The 17,318-nt window shown below is 39.1% G+C and overlaps 1 protein-coding gene across 1 annotated transcript in view; it reads right to left on the reverse strand.

Moving 5' to 3' along the window:
• Positions 1–388: 388 nt before the first annotated feature.
• AK4 (adenylate kinase 4) overlaps positions 389–17,318 on the reverse strand; it is a 31,755-nt gene continuing 14,825 nt past the window's right edge. Inside the window, exons 3-7 of the mRNA XM_063137825.1 lie at positions 17,165–17,284; positions 8,798–8,970; positions 6,841–6,959; positions 3,400–5,136; positions 389–1,749 (exon numbers count right to left, since the gene is read on the reverse strand). Of these exons, the coding sequence (XP_062993895.1) occupies positions 5,022–5,136; positions 6,841–6,959; positions 8,798–8,970; positions 17,165–17,284 (527 nt within the window). The 3' untranslated portion in view covers positions 389–1,749; positions 3,400–5,021. The remainder of the gene's footprint in view (positions 1,750–3,399; positions 5,137–6,840; positions 6,960–8,797; positions 8,971–17,164; positions 17,285–17,318) is intronic.

Here is a 17,318-nt window from a genome sequence, read left to right on the forward strand (position 1 = left end):
CCCCTTTTGCATGGATTAATGGACCAATGAAGTGATTGTTATGTCATGTGCTTATGTATTACCCTCCACAAGCTTGTCTACATTTGTTTTAGGGGGTTAGTATGACGTGATCCATAATGCTACACAAGTTCATTACTGCACACTACAATGAAGAGAAGGGTGAACTCAGAGTTTCTGTTTTTGACAGTAGTGTTCTTCATTGTGTCTCATTCCTCCATTATTGTGGGAGAAAGTTACAGTTTCTCTTCACTTATGTGATAACAGTTTAGAAAACTAGACTTGCCTTTTGTCATTTAAAGAAAAGGGAAAGCCATCTTTATTATTTTCAGAATTGGAGTGGACTAAAATAATTGGCTAACTATATGGAATACATTTGAGAAGACATGAAATAAGTCCAAGATAACTTTATTTACATATATCAAATGGTAGTACAGCTGTAGAATTTGGGGAGGCAGGAGGAGAGACTATTAAAAATGAAAGAACAAAATACCCCCACCTCCCTCTATTACAATACATACATACAAAAACTGTTGCCTAGAACTGGCTAAACAGAGAACCCCCTTTTACTCCCAAGATACAGTCATTACAAAAACAGGATCATAACTTCAAAAATGCATCAGATTCACAGTAAAGTGCCAACATCATGAGGTGAAAATTGTGGTGCATTAGGGAAGATTGTGATTCTGGGAAAAAGCTAAGACCAAAACAATAGACAGTAACTTCTGGATAGCCTCTGGTAGGAGTATTTTTGCTCAGCTACTCAGAGTAGCAAAGAGAAGGTGTTTTAAGCCTGGAATAAAAGTATACATATTTAAATACATATTTGAAGAAAATTCACACAGCAATATAGCAGTTTCATACTAGATCAATTTTCCATGTGCTACAAAAATGAGTTCTGGGACTGAAACCACAAGACATGTTTCTCAGAACTGTTATAGACCATTTCAAAGAGCATTTCAAAGCTCCTCCATGGGTCTTCTCCAATGTTATGCTTCCAACTACAGGTCATCAAGCTGCCTTGGATATTTCTCTAGAAAGTCCCCCAACTTATTTATGTAGCATTTAATCATACACTATACCTTACAAAAAAGAATGAAACTGCAAGCCATTCCCTATCCAAAGTGGCTTGCAATTTAAAAATGAGCAGACAGAAGAATTACAAGTACCACATTTCTACTGACATATAGACTTGTAACAGAAGTGGAGGATTTTTTGCATACTTCCAAAATGGTCTCCAACCAATCTGAAGCCATGCAGCAAAAATTGGTTAAATATATAGTTGTAGCTTTAAAAAAAATAGGAGAAAAGAAACAGAACAAATGAAAAATCTATCTATATCAGATTTCTGGCCTTCTCTCTAGAGGTTCAGAAGAATATGGAACATTATGGCATCATCTGTCTTTAAGTTTTCACTCTCAGCCTGTGGCACAGAAGAGATGTAGAAGACCACTCTTCTGCTCATATAGGCTAATTGCCATAAATTTGTAGATGTACAAGTGGACAGGAAATGTTTAGGAGAGAGCAATAACCTGGGCCAAATTGCATTAAAATGTAAAGTGGGGGGATGAATAAATGCACAACCCCTTAGAAAACATTTTAAAATTCTAATGGTATAAATAGGGAGAGGGTTCCCTGCAAACAGCCTAGGGTGCACCATTCCAATTGTCCACCCCGAGGCTGGAATGCTTAAGGTTTGGGTGGTTAAAAAACCTCCCCAGCAACAGCACCCCACCAAACCAAGGCTACGATCTGTACTGCTTTTCTGTCTTTTTCCTTAATGCAGAAAATTCATTGAGAGAGGGAGAGAGATAGAAAAGCTGCACAATGCCTTCAGATTTGTAGCACTAGTGCTCCTCCACCCATGCCTACATGGAGGCTTAGCAACTTCAATTGTTCAAACAGTAATGGCATTGCTACTTTTTCTTGTGTAGCCCCAAATGTAGCGCGTGTATAAAATGGCATCTCCAATCTTGCACCATTAAAGTCAAAGGGTATTTGTTCTATTTCACCCTGTGTGGCATTAACTAATGCAGAAGCCCATTCCCAATATAAGTCAGTATAATTTGGTTATTAAATGAGCATGGTTTAAGGCAGGGGGGCGGGGAGGATCTAATCAGTAGAATTCAGATTAATTTCACCAAAATTAATTCCCTCCCCCTTTTAAAAGTGCATCAAATAAGGCAACTTGAGACTTGGATCAAGATAGGCAAGTTCTTGTCTTCGAGCATGGGGTTGGACTTGATGGCCTTATAGGCCCCTTCCAACTCAACTATTCTATGATTCTGTATTACAAATTGAACAGTGTAACCCTAACGCCCCACAGACAGTCATCTGAGGGTGGTCAGGATGGGGTGGGGGTTCCTTTTCATGCTGGCAGCCCACACTATGCCCACAGAAGGTTCCATGGGTGTAGATCTACTGCTGGTGGGGACATGACTGGCGGGAGGCTCCAGTGGTGAATCAGAAAGTTGCAGTCTTTGCTTGCAGTTTAGGAAAGCTCCTAAACAAACTCTGCCCATTGCAAAATAGAGACAGGTTGTTTTTTCCTCTTCAAAATAGCACTTATGACCTTTAAAAACATGGACAACTCCTAAATAGTTTTAATTCATCCATTTAAAAATGAAATAGTTTTTAATTCTTAACTGACTGCAAGCCTTTACTGTTGTATTGACTACAGAATATGGCTGGAGGAAAGGAAGGCAAAACACAGGAAGTGGAAGGAACCATTTGATTATTTTTAGAGCAAGTTAATTGCACTTGTACCATTAATTTCAATGGGTTCTAAGTTAGCCACGTCTAACTTTTTGCTTTGATTTCAGTGGGCCTGTTCAGACAATATGCTAAGCCATGGTTAGGCCACTAGCCCCTTTGAAGCAAATGGTTAATGAGTTCAAACCATGGTTATGGAATAGTTCACACGACACGCTAACTCATGGTTCTCACAACACACTAAGCCATAATGTTTAGCTCAAAACGCTTAAGCACTGTGGCTTAGCATATTGTCTGAACAGAATTAATGGGATTTAAGTTGAATCAGATAACTGAGGCCAATTTTATTTGATGGGTTGAATCTACAACAGTGGTTTACCAACTGTGTTCTGGTAAACTCTGGGGTTACTTGAAAGCTTACTACAGGGTCTATTGTAAAAAGAACTGTAATGTTAGACCAGATTGCCCATCGCTACTGATCTTCCTGTGCAATGCACAGTCAGAGAGAGAGGGAAAAAAAGGAGAGACTGTGAGTGAGTTGGATAGACATGAGGCCTGGCTGGCACTCACATATACACTAAACAAGAGCCTAAATCCTATGCATGGTGCAAGGGGAGTTTCCGACATTCCTCATAAGTCAATTCAATACAGAAATTGGTTCATCCAGGAAAGGAAGTTTTAAACTACTACTTTAGAAAAAAGGATATTTCTGTTCTACTTTTGGTCTAGAATTATTTGGCAGGAATTTGTTCAATGCTCGTATTAGCTGCACTCTTAGTATATAACTTCAAGAACAATCTATAACAGAACAGCTATCAAAGAATACATATATAGCAGAATGTTTTGTTTTTATTCACAGACTGAAAGTGCTTGCTGACCTTCAGTTTAAGTCTGATTCTGGTGCATGACACATTGCAATGTACAAGGAAGGGTAAAATACATTGGAACTGCAAGATGAAGGGATAAAAGTAACTACTCTCACTTTATTATGTAGTCAAAAACTGACCAGGTAGTCCTTGAAAACTAGACAAAAGGGGAAAATGTAAAACAAAATAATCCTACTCAGGAGGGGAGAAAGGATCTCAGTTATAAAGCCAATACAAATCATCCTCTACAGAGGTGGTAAACAAAACAAGCAAACAAAAAGAGACCAATTGAACTCAGGATGCTCCCAACTGAGGTGGCCTACCACTAACAATCAGAGAGCATTATACAGCTATTCATTTGTACTTACTTAATGGATTTTCCATGGTAGGAAAAAAGATGGAAGCAGTGGAAAAATATGGGAGGGCTATGAATGGAAGTCCTCTGGGTCCTCGTAAAATTCCATGAATGAGGCAGGGTGATGGTGTGATAAAATCCTCGTTTGGAAGCACCCCAAGTCTTTGGTTCAGTATATGCAATACTAGTATGCACACATGAGCAATCCTGACACAACTTACATGGACAAACCTAACATGCACAGACCTAAGTCAGCAGCAACTTCTACAATTGCGGTGACATTTTTTTTCAGCCTCTGTAGTCATGGGAATTTGCTGTTTGCTATATCAGTGATCACCTGGATCTGATATTACGTTTGAACGCATGATCATTTCCTTGAAACAATTTTGCATGTACAGAAGTTACAGACTGCAATATTGAACAATATTAAAGCTATAGAAATACTAATCAAGTAGTGCAACTTTTCTTAAATCCAGAATAGGTCTCCTCTAGAAACCTGGCTTACAGGATGGCCTAAAGCCAGGCCACCAAGTTAAAAAAAAATAGTTCCATCATCCTACAGCAGCATTTTTATAATAGATATTCTTTAATGTTGGTTTTGTCTGAGAACCAAAACATTTAAACCATCATGAATTTCATTCTCCATTTCTTAAATACTCAAACATACATTTATTTGTCCTCTATAATGTACATATTTTCCAGAGTGCTTGTTGTATTGCACATACATTCAGGGTAGTGTGTGTACTTTTAAATTACCGTGGAGTGTTAGAAAAAGTTTCCAAATGTTCATAAAATGTGGAAAAAATTGTTGTGTCTGGAGGGATGGAATGAGCAACAGGTTCTATAGAATATCTGTTTCTGCATAGCCAATTACGATTACTTGAAGTCTATGCACAAATATTTTATATACTGAGAACTAGGAATCCATATATAGCAATCTTTCAAAGAAGACGTGTTTCCACAGCTATTCTCCAGTAAAACCAGGGAGAAAAGCAAGTTTCTAAAAAGGGCAGAACACAGATACAGCACACCATAAACAAAGCAAAAATTAAAAATGAGTATATTAACTCCTGTTCCTGTTTTGGAGATGCTCAATTTGCTTCTTCAGCCTGGATTGGAGGAATCTTGCTGGATACCAGAGTGTATACATAAGGCCAGATTTTGTTTGTCTCTGTCCCAGAGAATGAGTGTAGGATCCCTCTGTTTCTGAAAAGTGGGATAGAAATCTATATGAGCAAATGAAGATTTTAAAGAAAACCTAGCACTGCAGTTCTATAACATTTTCTAGTTAAAAATAAGGGAATAAAACAGAGGTGCTTCACAATAAGCTACCCCTAAGCCACCATGAGAATTGCAGCTAAGCTCAGAGGGAACAGGGAATTCTTAAGGGGGTTGAAGATGACATCAATGTCCCTGCTAATAATAATAAAAAAGTGCCAGTGCTGTGTCCCGTGAACCCTGGCTCCACTACACCACTGCCCCAGTTCTGCTGACCATGCCATTTCCATACATCTATTACTTCCATTAAAACTAATGGTGCCTTCAGGGCAGGATTTGGGGGTAAAAATTCAGGGTCCCACACAGCAGAATAAGCAGAAGCTCCCCAAACTCAGCAGGGCTGCCTTACAGCATTTTGAAGTAATATACATTGTCATCTAAAGGGGGTGGGGGGCATTGGAATTTTTTCTCCCTCTCCCATAATACTAGAATCCAAAAGGGTCATCCCATGAAGATGATTGGTGGCAGATTCAGGACAAATAAAAGGAAGTACTTCTTCACACAGTGCATAGTTAAACTATAGAATTCCAAGATGCAGTGATGACTGGCTTTAAAAGGGGGCTAGACAAATTCATGGAGCAGAAGGCTAACAATGGCTAACTAGTCCTGATGGCTCTTTGCTACCTCCAGAGCAGAATGCCTACGTACACCAATTGTAGGGGCAACTTGCGTGGGTGCTCCTGCACTCAGATCCTGCTTGTGAGTTTCCCATGGGCAGCTGGTTGGCTCTGTGTGAAGAGAATGCTGGACTAGACAAACCCTTGGTCTGATCCAGCAGGGCTCTTCTTATGTTCTTATGACCATTACGCCTAGAATCCAAAATTACCTAACTGTACCACTGATTAAAATGCTTAGGGAGATGACCCGGCTTCACCAGCATATTATAATACTAAGTCACTCGACAAGTTCAAGCCTTGTACACAATTAACCAGCCTTGTAAATTTGTCCACAATAATTACTAATCTGCCAAATTTTTTTTTACTAGCATGCCAAAAGACTAGTAGCTTGCATTTCCACATTGGCTGCAGAAGAGGTGAAGCCCAGAAACACAGGCTTCTAGCACTGGCTAGCTATTAAAAAAGAAACCGTTGTCTTTTATCAAAGAAACAATTCACTCCATCTTTCCTTCACCAGACCGCAGTGTTTCTGTGCTGGTCTTCCCTTCCTGCAGGCCTCACACAGAAACCAAGCAGGCTGACTGAGGAAAGATAGGTCAGTCTGTTCCTCCTCTGCCAGCTAATTCACTCACCTGAATAGAATTCCTGGTCACCAATGGCTACCAGGCAAAGTTGTTAAATTCAAGGCTGTTCTTAACAATAGTATATGAATTCTAAAAGGTGATGATCTCTCCAAACCAAAGGCCTGTAGGGCACTTCTCGCTAACGGCATGCAGACCGAACTCTTCTGTCAAATTAAAACCATTATACTTCTTTCATTCAACATACACAGTTGTGGACTGCACAGTTCCATTAGCCAAAGTTCAAACAAGCAAAATAAGTTTAATGGTTTTAGAAGGCAAGAAGTTGGGCAAAGAAAGAACTTTCTAATTAATATGAAAATTCTACTGACATGCTGCATACCTTTTTGTACCATTTTAATATATGCTTATATGGAGTTTGGACTTCAACTCACTTGTACAATTCCATTACAGGCTTTGCAGCATCTTTGTATTTTCTTAGCCTGGCAGCAACAGCTTCAGGTTGATCATCCTCTCGCTGGATTAATGGCTCACCAGTAATATCGTCAATCCCCTGCATAGTAAAATGACATGAAAAATCAAGAGCATGCAATGTATCTAGGGCTGTGGTCACTGTAGTGGAGAAAGGCATAAGGTTAATATGCCTGCCACTTAAAAAAAATCTTTTATCTTTGGCCCAGTGATCTATATCTCCATAATAGAGGACCTGTTTTTTCACATCACAAAACATCTTCATAGTACACAGGTGGGAATTTCCTTCTAATGCGTCATATCTACCAGGAGTAAAGAGAAAGTCCTACTTCTATCTTCCAGGAAAATGTTCATAGCCCATCTTCACAGACATTCTGTGCCTACATGCTGGATATATCAAGCTTTCTTGCCACTTCTGATTGGAGGCTTCCCCTCCCCAGGGTCTACAGGAATAAAAGTGGGGTTTATTCCCATTGCAATTTATCATTTTTGAGGCCATCATTATGTACTCAACTGAGCAACATGGATGACCCGTGCATCTTGTATATATGTTTTGGGACTCTTTAAGACTGTCTAGTTTAGGAAATAAACTCTTTCGTTTCTACCTAATTGCTTTCTTCTTCATCTCTTATCCCTCATGTTAACAAAGGCCTCTTAAATTTGGACCCTGGGTTTGACATTTGTCCACCCAAGGATTATTCTTCTTTATTGCGTTGGATCATTTGTTCATGCTGCACACTTTGCTAAAGGGAGGCAGAAAGTAAAGAGGCTGAATTTGACCAGAAGCAGCAGCTGCAGTATGAGCTAGCAGTTGCCTCTTTCGATATAATAACTCACAAATGTTGAAGTTCCCCTCACTCAAAATCTAGGGTCAAATAGAGGAGTAGTGGCAGTAATAAGACAGCTGGGAGCTTCTTCACACTTTACACTAAACATAAATCAGAATTCGCTAACATTCTGATCAAAACTATGGCACTTTTGAGCCTATTTTGCTGGCATATGAGTTTAGGAACTTGGAACAAAATCCGGCCAAACTCAAGCATCTTCACATCCTATTTATTTTAACTGGAAAAATTAAGTACAGACTTAAAATCTCTTTCATTGAAATCAATGGGATTTAGAAGTGCCTAGGTTAGGTGGGATTGTGCCCTTTCTTCAAATAACACAAAACAAACAAACAAAAATCCACAAGATGAAATGCTAAAACTTGTTTGACTCCAGCAGAAGGGAAATTACACCCCAATTTAGACCTCACCCTCTTTCCTTGCTTGCTGGGATAAGCCACCCTGAATGCCTGTTGACAGACAGCCTATTCTGCAGGAGAGCTACACACAAAAGGTTCTGAGACAAGATGCTTTACTCAAAAATTCCATCCGCAATTTGGCAATAAGAGCTTCACGCCTTTTGCCAACTGCTGGATAGAAGGCAGCATGCGTGTGAGCGTAGAACTGCAAGGGAGATTTGCCATGATAAAGATCAATGCCAAAATGCATTAGTAATTCTTATAATATTGGAACTACTTAATAGTATAAAACCACAACTTTTGTGCCCCCACTGGCTTGGCCTTTCCTGCCTCTCTCCAGTATTTGCACCCTTTTCACCACTTATTTAGTTAGATGTTATCTAGAAAATATAAGCACTAAGTTAATTCACCAATTATATTTATCTATTACTTTTTTATATATCCTACCTTCCTTCCTCTTGCAAGGAACCCAAGGCGGCTTACACTATCCTACTCCTCTCCATTTTATACTCACTACAACCCTGCGAGGTAGCTTAAGCTGGGAGTCAGTGACTAGCCCAAAGTCACCCTGCAATCTTAATGAGATTCAGTGTGGTTTAAAGTAGAAGACATCTTGACTCATGGATGAATTGCCCGTGCTTTCTCTTATCAAGTCACACTGTCATGGTAGGACTTACGTGTACATGAGGTGGGTTGAATTCCATATTATATACTCTCCCACTAGCTGGATGAATCCAACGTGTGCTTAGGCGGTCTTTTAGGGTCTCAAATGGGATGTTCAAACTTATGACTAGATCCAGTTCACATATTCTGTCAAGTGCTTCAGCTTGGCCTAATGTTCTAGGAAAACCTATATTCAAAAGAGATATATTTAAAACAAAAAAACAAAAAAACCTTTAACAAAAGTTTGGAGCAAGTTTGGAATTTATTAACAAAAGAAGACCCCAGTTTATAGAACTGCTATAGGATTCAGAAACAACATAATCAGCTTTGGATGGCTGCTCCCCACACCATTGATACAAAAGAATGAGGGTGCTTGAATTACCATGTGAAACTTATCTTGCCTCATATGCAATGAAATAAAAAAAATGGTATGTTGCTTTATCCATCATTGTCTGAAGAGCAGCAAATTCAAAGGAATAGCCACATTCAAAGATGACCTATTACTGTTTCGATCCTCACACCAAATGCAAAATCTCTTATATAAGAAGAGTCCAGACCAAAGGCCTATCAAGTCCAGCACCCTGTTTGCCACAAGTGACCAACCAAATGCCTCTGGGAAGACAACGAACAGTACAAGAGGGTGATAGCCCTCTCCCACTGTTGTTACCTATTCAGAGGCATGTTACACTCCGTGCCTAGTAAGAACTTCAGGCAGGAATCATCAGTCTCTAGAACTGGTTCATAACAGACTGCAGTTTTCTATACCACACCAAAATACTCAGTCATAGACTGAATGTACACATAAAGCAGGTGATGGTAAGACTAGTCTGTAACACTTTGGACTGAAGGTAGGGCATAACTAATTGGTATGTTTCTGCATCTTAAAGAAACACACACATACTTCCATTCAAACACACCAAAACTAATCTCAAGTAGAAAAGTAGCATAGCGGAGATAATTATTCTAGACTAGCCCAATCTCTGTAGCCTATTTCTACTTGGAGATTTGTTTTTCTATGCAAGAGAGCATTCCAAAATGTAGTTTCCCTTCTGAACTGGTAGAGCCCCATGAGTCCTTCATTCTACTACAAATCCAACCTTAAATCACACAAGAGCTGTACTTTTCCAACTGGAGGTATATTTTCCAGGCAGAAGACTATGTCACAGCAGCTGGGGTCTGTCTCTGAGCTTGGCCTGACATAGACCTCAAGGCCGAACAACTTATTACACAGAAATAAATAAAAAGTGCAAGTCTGTACTTATTGCACAGCCCACTTGATCTTGAGAAGAAAAAGTTAGCTGAAAGGGCATACTTACAATATTGCACTCGCTCAAGCATGGCTCTAAGGTCCATTGATCAACATGAAGTAAAAATCTAAGTCAGAAATCCTATACTCATTTACCTGAAAGTAAGTCCCATTTAATCTAATGGGTCTTATTTCTAAGTAGGCACGGATAGAATTGCACTCAAAATGATATTTGCTTAATGTTCAGAGCAGTAAAGAAATGCTAAGTAATCTTCAGTAGTCTAAATTCTGTTTGTTCTGTATTGGAAGCGAGCAGCCTCCGATACCTTTCAAAAACCGACCAGAGAGCTTCAGCTATAGGGCAGTATAGAAATGTAATAAGTAATAATAAATAATAATAAAAAAATCCAGGGCTATGAATCTTGCTTTGGGTGCAGGAGGTCCCCAATTTCATTGCCCAGACATGCCCAAGGGAAAGCGCATACTCAGTGGGAAAACAAATGCTTTGCATGCACCACCTCTAGATTCAATGCCTAGCATCTCAAGGTAGGACTGTGAAAGACCCTTGTCTGAAACTCTGCTGCCATCAGTGCAGATAATACTAAGCTACGCGGACTACTTGGTATATAGCAGATTCCTATGCTCCTATCTCGAATGTTACTCAATATCTGACTGATTACCATAATGTTTCCCAGATCAGATAGGCCAATGATACCAAGGGGTTTTCTGTCACCAGTACAGGCTGCTGACCTTGTACCTTCGATAGCTTCTTTAGAGTTCTGACCAGTTCTGATTGAAACCTGGAGCTGGATTCACCAACCCACTGAAATGGATCCACCAGTCTGCATGGTCTGGCAGCCTTTCCACCATAAAGTTCAATTTATGCCAGGGAGAACATCTTATAACAGTTGGTCTTAAAAAAAATCCTAGTTAATTTAGGGCTGCTTCACATGTTTCACTTCTAGAATATCTAAGGCATTTTAAATGTGAAGGTAAATCACAAAGGATTGGCTGCTGCTCCCTTTTAAAGTATACATTCTGCGGCAAACACAGGTTTGTATTTGCATGTGTGAAAGGGCCCACACATTCAAAAGGCAAGGATATACCACTTTATGATTGCATAACATCGACAAACTAGGAAGTTAATGGTGAAGCAAAGGTAAAACCACAGAGAGCTGGTGAAAGAACAAACGGATTTTTTCTTCGATAAATATACAGTGCTTTCTTTTTCTACCAGCAGGCTTGACTACATTTATACATTTCCTTTAAAACAGCGAACATCACTATAAGAGAGGTGAAGCTTTAGTTCATGTCATTCATAAGGAAACAACATGATCTTTCACAGAAGTACCACAAGCCATGTGCAACTGCGCCTGGGGCCTGAAGCCTACACTGCTTTCTTTATGTCGCAGGGTCGAACACTCTAGAACCTTGGCAACAATTTATTTCCCATTCCACAAACTGCAGTATTTCAAGAATGACACATTTATTCAAGTCACTGGCTGTTTCAGCCCATGCAAACCACCCCCTTTATATCACTGCCCGACAGATATGTAATTTAGTGGGGGATGTTTAAAAGAGGGGAGGCAAATATTGACTAAATCATAATCATGTAAAAATGAGCAAATAGTGTTTGTATAAATCCTGGCCATGCTCATGCTCAGATAGAACTCTTGCACTTGAACGCATTAGATCCTTCTAAGCTTCCATTTGGCACCAAAAAAATTCTCACAAGTACCTCTCCCTATTCCTGGCAGTAATAATAAATTAAATGACGAACAATTTGCTGCCACTTCATGGCATTTCCTTTTTAGACAATTGCCACTGCTGATGTTCCACCAATGAGACAAGGATACAAAGGAGTTTATTATTGGCTCTGCACCTTTGATAACAAACAGGTTCCTTAATTGGCTTCTGTTAAGACGGGGTTAGCAACCCAGTGCCCGCAGGTGCCAGTGTGCCCCCAGGCCCCTGCCAAGGCCCCTGTCAAAGCCCCTGAATTATCTTTTATTTTATTTTAAACACTCTTAAAATAAATATTTATTATCCCTTGACAGCCATTTTGTGATGGTGGACGCAACACTTAATATAAAAAGGCTCTGTTCAGGCAACATGACCGTTAAGCATTTTGAACTAAGCATTATGTCTTAGTGTGTCATGTGAACCATTCCTAACCATGGTGGCTACATAACCATGGTTGAAACATGCTCACTAACTACTTGCTGCAAAAGGGTTAGCAGCCTAACCATGGCTTTGCGTGTTGTCTGAACAGGCCCAGCAGGGAGACCCCTATCTATTTTAAGTTGACAACAATATATTGCCACTTGGTCTTTTTCTACTAGACTGATGTGTAGAGTAATCATTTCCAGAATCATTTTTTCCACAAATAATAATAATAATAATAATAATAATAATAATAATAATAATAATAATAATAATCCAGATTAACTGATCCCGAATTTTATTTCTTAGACCTGAAGTTTCTTTTATCAGTTCACAGTGACTCTAAAGGGCAAGCAAAATGCTGTGAACCCGAGAGAGGCAAAAATTAACTGTTGTGTTAGATCTCACAAAAGAGACTTGTTCATCATAAGCACTAAATCAAAAAAGTAATTAAATAAATTTAATTCCATGAGACATAACCCAGTACCCTGCCCAATTTGGGGCCATGAGTACAGACTCCAAGGGATCCTGCAGTCCAAAGGCAGGAAAGAAGCCCTTTCCACAACCTTTCCCATACAAAGCATGCAGTCCAATGTAGATATATTAAGCACCTTATACAGCTTCTGCCCAATGTACTATTTACACTAAGTAGCAGAAGTCCTTCCTAGCTTAGCTATCGCAGTTTCTTTCATCAAAGGTCCCTGGCCACAACAAAATAGTCTTTTTGATCTGATCTGCCTTCTTGGGCAGAACTGTTGTTCCTCCTCTGCCCAGTTTATTCAGCACCCTCATTGGAGAGGCAGAATGTGGACTTCTGCTTCTTTGGTATATTAATTCTGTTCAGCCAACATTCAGTTTCAGGCCTAGTTGTTAATATAGAAGGGATGGACAATCAGGCTTCCCAGAGCTGCTAGACAAGTTAAAACAGTTTTGATTTCTTGACAGATACCCTCAGCAGGAAGGATGGAAAATAATTCCTTTCTGTATCTCAGTGATTAAGCATGACAAGATAGATCTGTATCCTCACAGGTGCTACAGCTGTAACCTGTCAGGATTTCATTTAAGCTCACAAAACCAAGCCCTCTTGATTTCTTTTTCTATAAAAGACTCCTCTTAAGTCTTGTTCTCATTGGGTTAACTGTGTGCTTCTCTATTCCATCACACTCTTGCCATCAGTGCTCCACACAGTGTCTCATACTCATGAAGCCCCAATGTAGACTTCCCGTTTTTCCCAAGGACGAAGCTAACATACAGAGGTGAGTGAGTGAAGTGGTTATTATTTGAGGCCAAATACTACAGAATTTTCCACTGGGCCATTCAGGACACACTCTGGCCTATTTGCAGAATACTTTGTGTTTCAACAGTGCATAGCTGCAGGTTAGACTGGAGGTATAGGAAAGCCCCATTTTAATTCAACCAAATGTGCAGACATTTCCTGCTACCTCCAAATAGCTCTTGCGTAGAGCAAAGAGCAAAACAGACTAGGTCAGTGATCTTCACTATTTTTCAAGGAGTTAATAAATGAAAAAGCCTCCATTTACACCAATGAGGAACTGCTATGTGATTAATGTTTCATGTAATTTGGCTCTCTGTGAGTGAGAGTAGCCAGGGTTAATTTTTTTGTAGTAGAGAGAGAGAGGTATATCTATCTTTCTCTTCTCCTTTTGCTCCCTCCCTTTTCTGCTTCATTATGGAGTCAGGGTTTAGAAATACTAGCAGTCAACTGCCCCCATGGTAATTTGTCAAATTATCTGTATCATAGAAACTTCTTTTTAAAAATTAAAAAATAAAAATAAAAACCTTGGATCAAGTCTCTCTTGGGGGGGAAATTAGCAAAAGTGAGCCATGGCTCACACTGTTCATAGAGCACAGATGAAATTACTATAAGTGATTTATCTTGGCTCTGGTCTTTCCCTCCCACCTACCAGTTGCTACTTGTCATACTTCAGCAACACAGAGAGAGCACATTGTTTCATGTTAACAGAAGGCAGACTGAGGAGTCTCACAGCTTAGTCATACAGTAAGGAGACGAAAGCGAGCAAGACACCTATGTGCCACTTTTCACAGAGAAAGATTAAGCTGAAGCAGTGGTGGGAATCTCGAGGGCCACATGTTCTTTATCCCTGAGCTAAAGGCTTGGGTTTTTTTTCTGTCCAGTACTCTTTTCCAAGCACAATTCAAAGTCCTTAAAGTCCTAAACAGTTTGAGGCCTTGCTATCTAAAGGATTACCTTTTCCAACATGAACCTTCTCTTATGCCATGATAGTCTCCAGAGGCCCTGCTTTGGTGGTCTTGCCCTCTGAAGTGAAGTGGTTCCTGATGATGGTCCCCAATTGTAGAGTGACTATCCCAGGTATTTTCACCTGGTGTCTATTTTTATGTCCTTTAGGCACCTTTATAATTCCCCAGGCTTTTTAACTTTCAATTTTACTGTGGTTTTTTATCCTGACTTCTGCTATGTCTTGATTTATTGTTGTTTTATTATTGCTTTTGCCTTCTATTTGTTATTTTGTAAGCCATCCTACAAATATTTATATTGAAAGATGGCTTATTAATCTTTAAAATACATCCTCTTTATTTCCTGAAACATGGAAAGAATGAACGTAACAGTAACTGAAAAACAAGGCAAGGATGTACTTAAGCCAGAATAATAAGAAATAGCCCTTTTGAATCAAAATGGTAAAATATGACTAAGTATTCTGACAAAGCAATTAATTTAAATAGGGAAATATATTGGTGAGAATCAAACAGGGTTTAAAAAGGCTTCCCAATCACTAGTAAATATTGGGAAGTTAATCAGTATAATTCTGTAAGGCTATTGGAAGCACCGTATGGATTATTTTTCTTGATCCAAAAACAGCATTTGATTGCTTAGAATGGGAGTATTTATATCAAGTCCTTAATAAATATAGAATGCAGGTAAATTTATCAGATGGATTAAGATGACTTATACAAGCCCAACAGCATCAATATTTATGAATTAGATGCATTTTTGTTTGTACTTTCCATAGAGCCCATGGCTGAAGCTGTCAGAAATCAAGAAGAAAGGGAAGGAAACAAAGGATTTAAGTTAAATTTATGTGCATATTATATAGCATTGTTTGCATAGGATCCAGGGAAACATTTGATAAACTTTTAAAATTACTTGAAGAGTTCAGTTTATTTCTGGTATAAAATTAATTATTCAGAATCAAAGAAGACAGCATTTAAAATGGATAAGGTAGATAAAGAGATAGTAAGAAGGAAGTAGTTATTCCCCATGGGAGTTATTATAATTCAGTATGCTTATTGGGGAATGCTGGAGGTTGTAGGACTTCTGTCTAAACATACATAGGGTTGTGCTCTAAAATAAATAAATGCATTAATTGCATATGTATAAGTGAGTAAAGTGAATCCATGAAGAATAGCCAGAATTTAAACACAGCCTGATATGTTTGAAAACTATTTAAATCTATTCATAAAAACTTATTTTGTAACACCAAGTGCAAAGTGTTTTTCAATTATCCCAGTGTTTTTGCACTCATTGGCCATAATAGTGGAAGATGGGTGTATTGAGCAATTTGAAAGAACACACACTTTCCTTTATATCTTCACAATTAACAGAGCTATAGAGATTATAGGAGAAAAGGGTAGACCTTTTGATACAAGGTGTTCGTTAGCCTCCTGAAAAACCAAAGACATTTATTTATTTATTTATTTCATTTCATTTCATTTCTATACCACTCAATAGCCGAAGCTCTCTGGGCGGTTCACAAAAATTAAAAACATTCAAAGTATAAAACAACAGTATAAAACCATAATATAAAATACAACATAAAAGCTCAACCAGATAAAAACAGTAGCAATGCGAAATTACAAATTTAAAACACCAAGTTAAAATTTATTTATAGATTGTTAAAATGCTGGGAGAATAAAAAGGTCTTCACCTGGCGTCTAAAAACATATAATGTAGGTGCCAAGCGAACCTCCTTAGGGAGCTCATTCCACAGCCGGGGTGCCACAGCAGAGAAGGCCCTCCTCCTGGTAGCCACCTGCCTCAATTCCTTTGGCAGGGGCTCATGGAGAAGGACCCCTGAGGATGACCGGGCAGGTACATATGGGAGGAGGCGTTCCTTCAGATAGCCTGGCCCCAAGCCGTTTAGGGCTTTAAATGTTAATACCAGCACTTTGAATCGGGCCTGGACCTGGACTGGCATTAGAACCACCAAGGAGGCCATGTTGTGGTGTGTCACTCAGGTATAGGGAGAAGTCCGCACAAAGCTCATAAGGACTCAACCAGAGATGGAAGTGGAACCCACAGTTATAACACAGTGAAACACAGGATATCAAGAAGGGGATTATTTACCTCTAATAATATCTTTCAAAGAGGGGAGAGAACACACCAGGCTTTTATGCTTTCTTCATCAAGATTTCAGCTTTAGAAAATATGTGCTTGCTAGAAAATAATTGTGTGCTGGCCTTGCTAATCAAATCAATATTAGCCAATTGCCAGCTGCAAGTAGCACTGTTCCAGGGATGCCAAAGGAACACTTGAGGAAAAATCCAAATATATGCAGTTAGGAGAGGAATATTTCAACGTAATACTCCAAGCTTACTCAGGCAAGTAACTTTATTGATCCAAGCTCAGATGGCTTAGACTGTTGTCACTTTTCTTCTACCACTCAATAAATGCACCTTTGTGACAGAAACCCATACTTTTCCCAAACTTTATTCAATATTCATAGTTGGCAAAGGTTTGACTATGAATACTCTGTCCTTAGAAGTTCTCAAGATGCTTCCCCTTACCTCCTTACTCCACTGCCAGTTGCTAAAAATATTGGAAAGGCTCAGTGTGGTCTTGACTGTTTTCATGTTACATTACGCTTCCACAAATAGCATGTTATGTAAATCAAATTCAAAAGGGTTTGTAGAAGGTGGAGAGGGCATAACTGTTTCTGTTAGAACTCAAGCTAAAAAAAGAAAACTCTCTTACCATCAAGTAACCAAGGCTGAGTCTGCATTTTATCCAATTCTGTCATCATTACACGTGTGAAGACAAGATCTGGCACCAAAAGGTCTTTTTCAAGATACTGCTTTGCCAATCTGCCGACATCTGTTCAGAAAAACATTCACAAAATTCTCTTATC

The sequence above is a fragment of the Elgaria multicarinata genome, chromosome 1 (genome assembly GCF_023053635.1).
Source record: "Elgaria multicarinata webbii isolate HBS135686 ecotype San Diego chromosome 1, rElgMul1.1.pri, whole genome shotgun sequence".
Classification (NCBI taxonomy): Eukaryota; Metazoa; Chordata; class Lepidosauria; order Squamata; family Anguidae; genus Elgaria; species Elgaria multicarinata.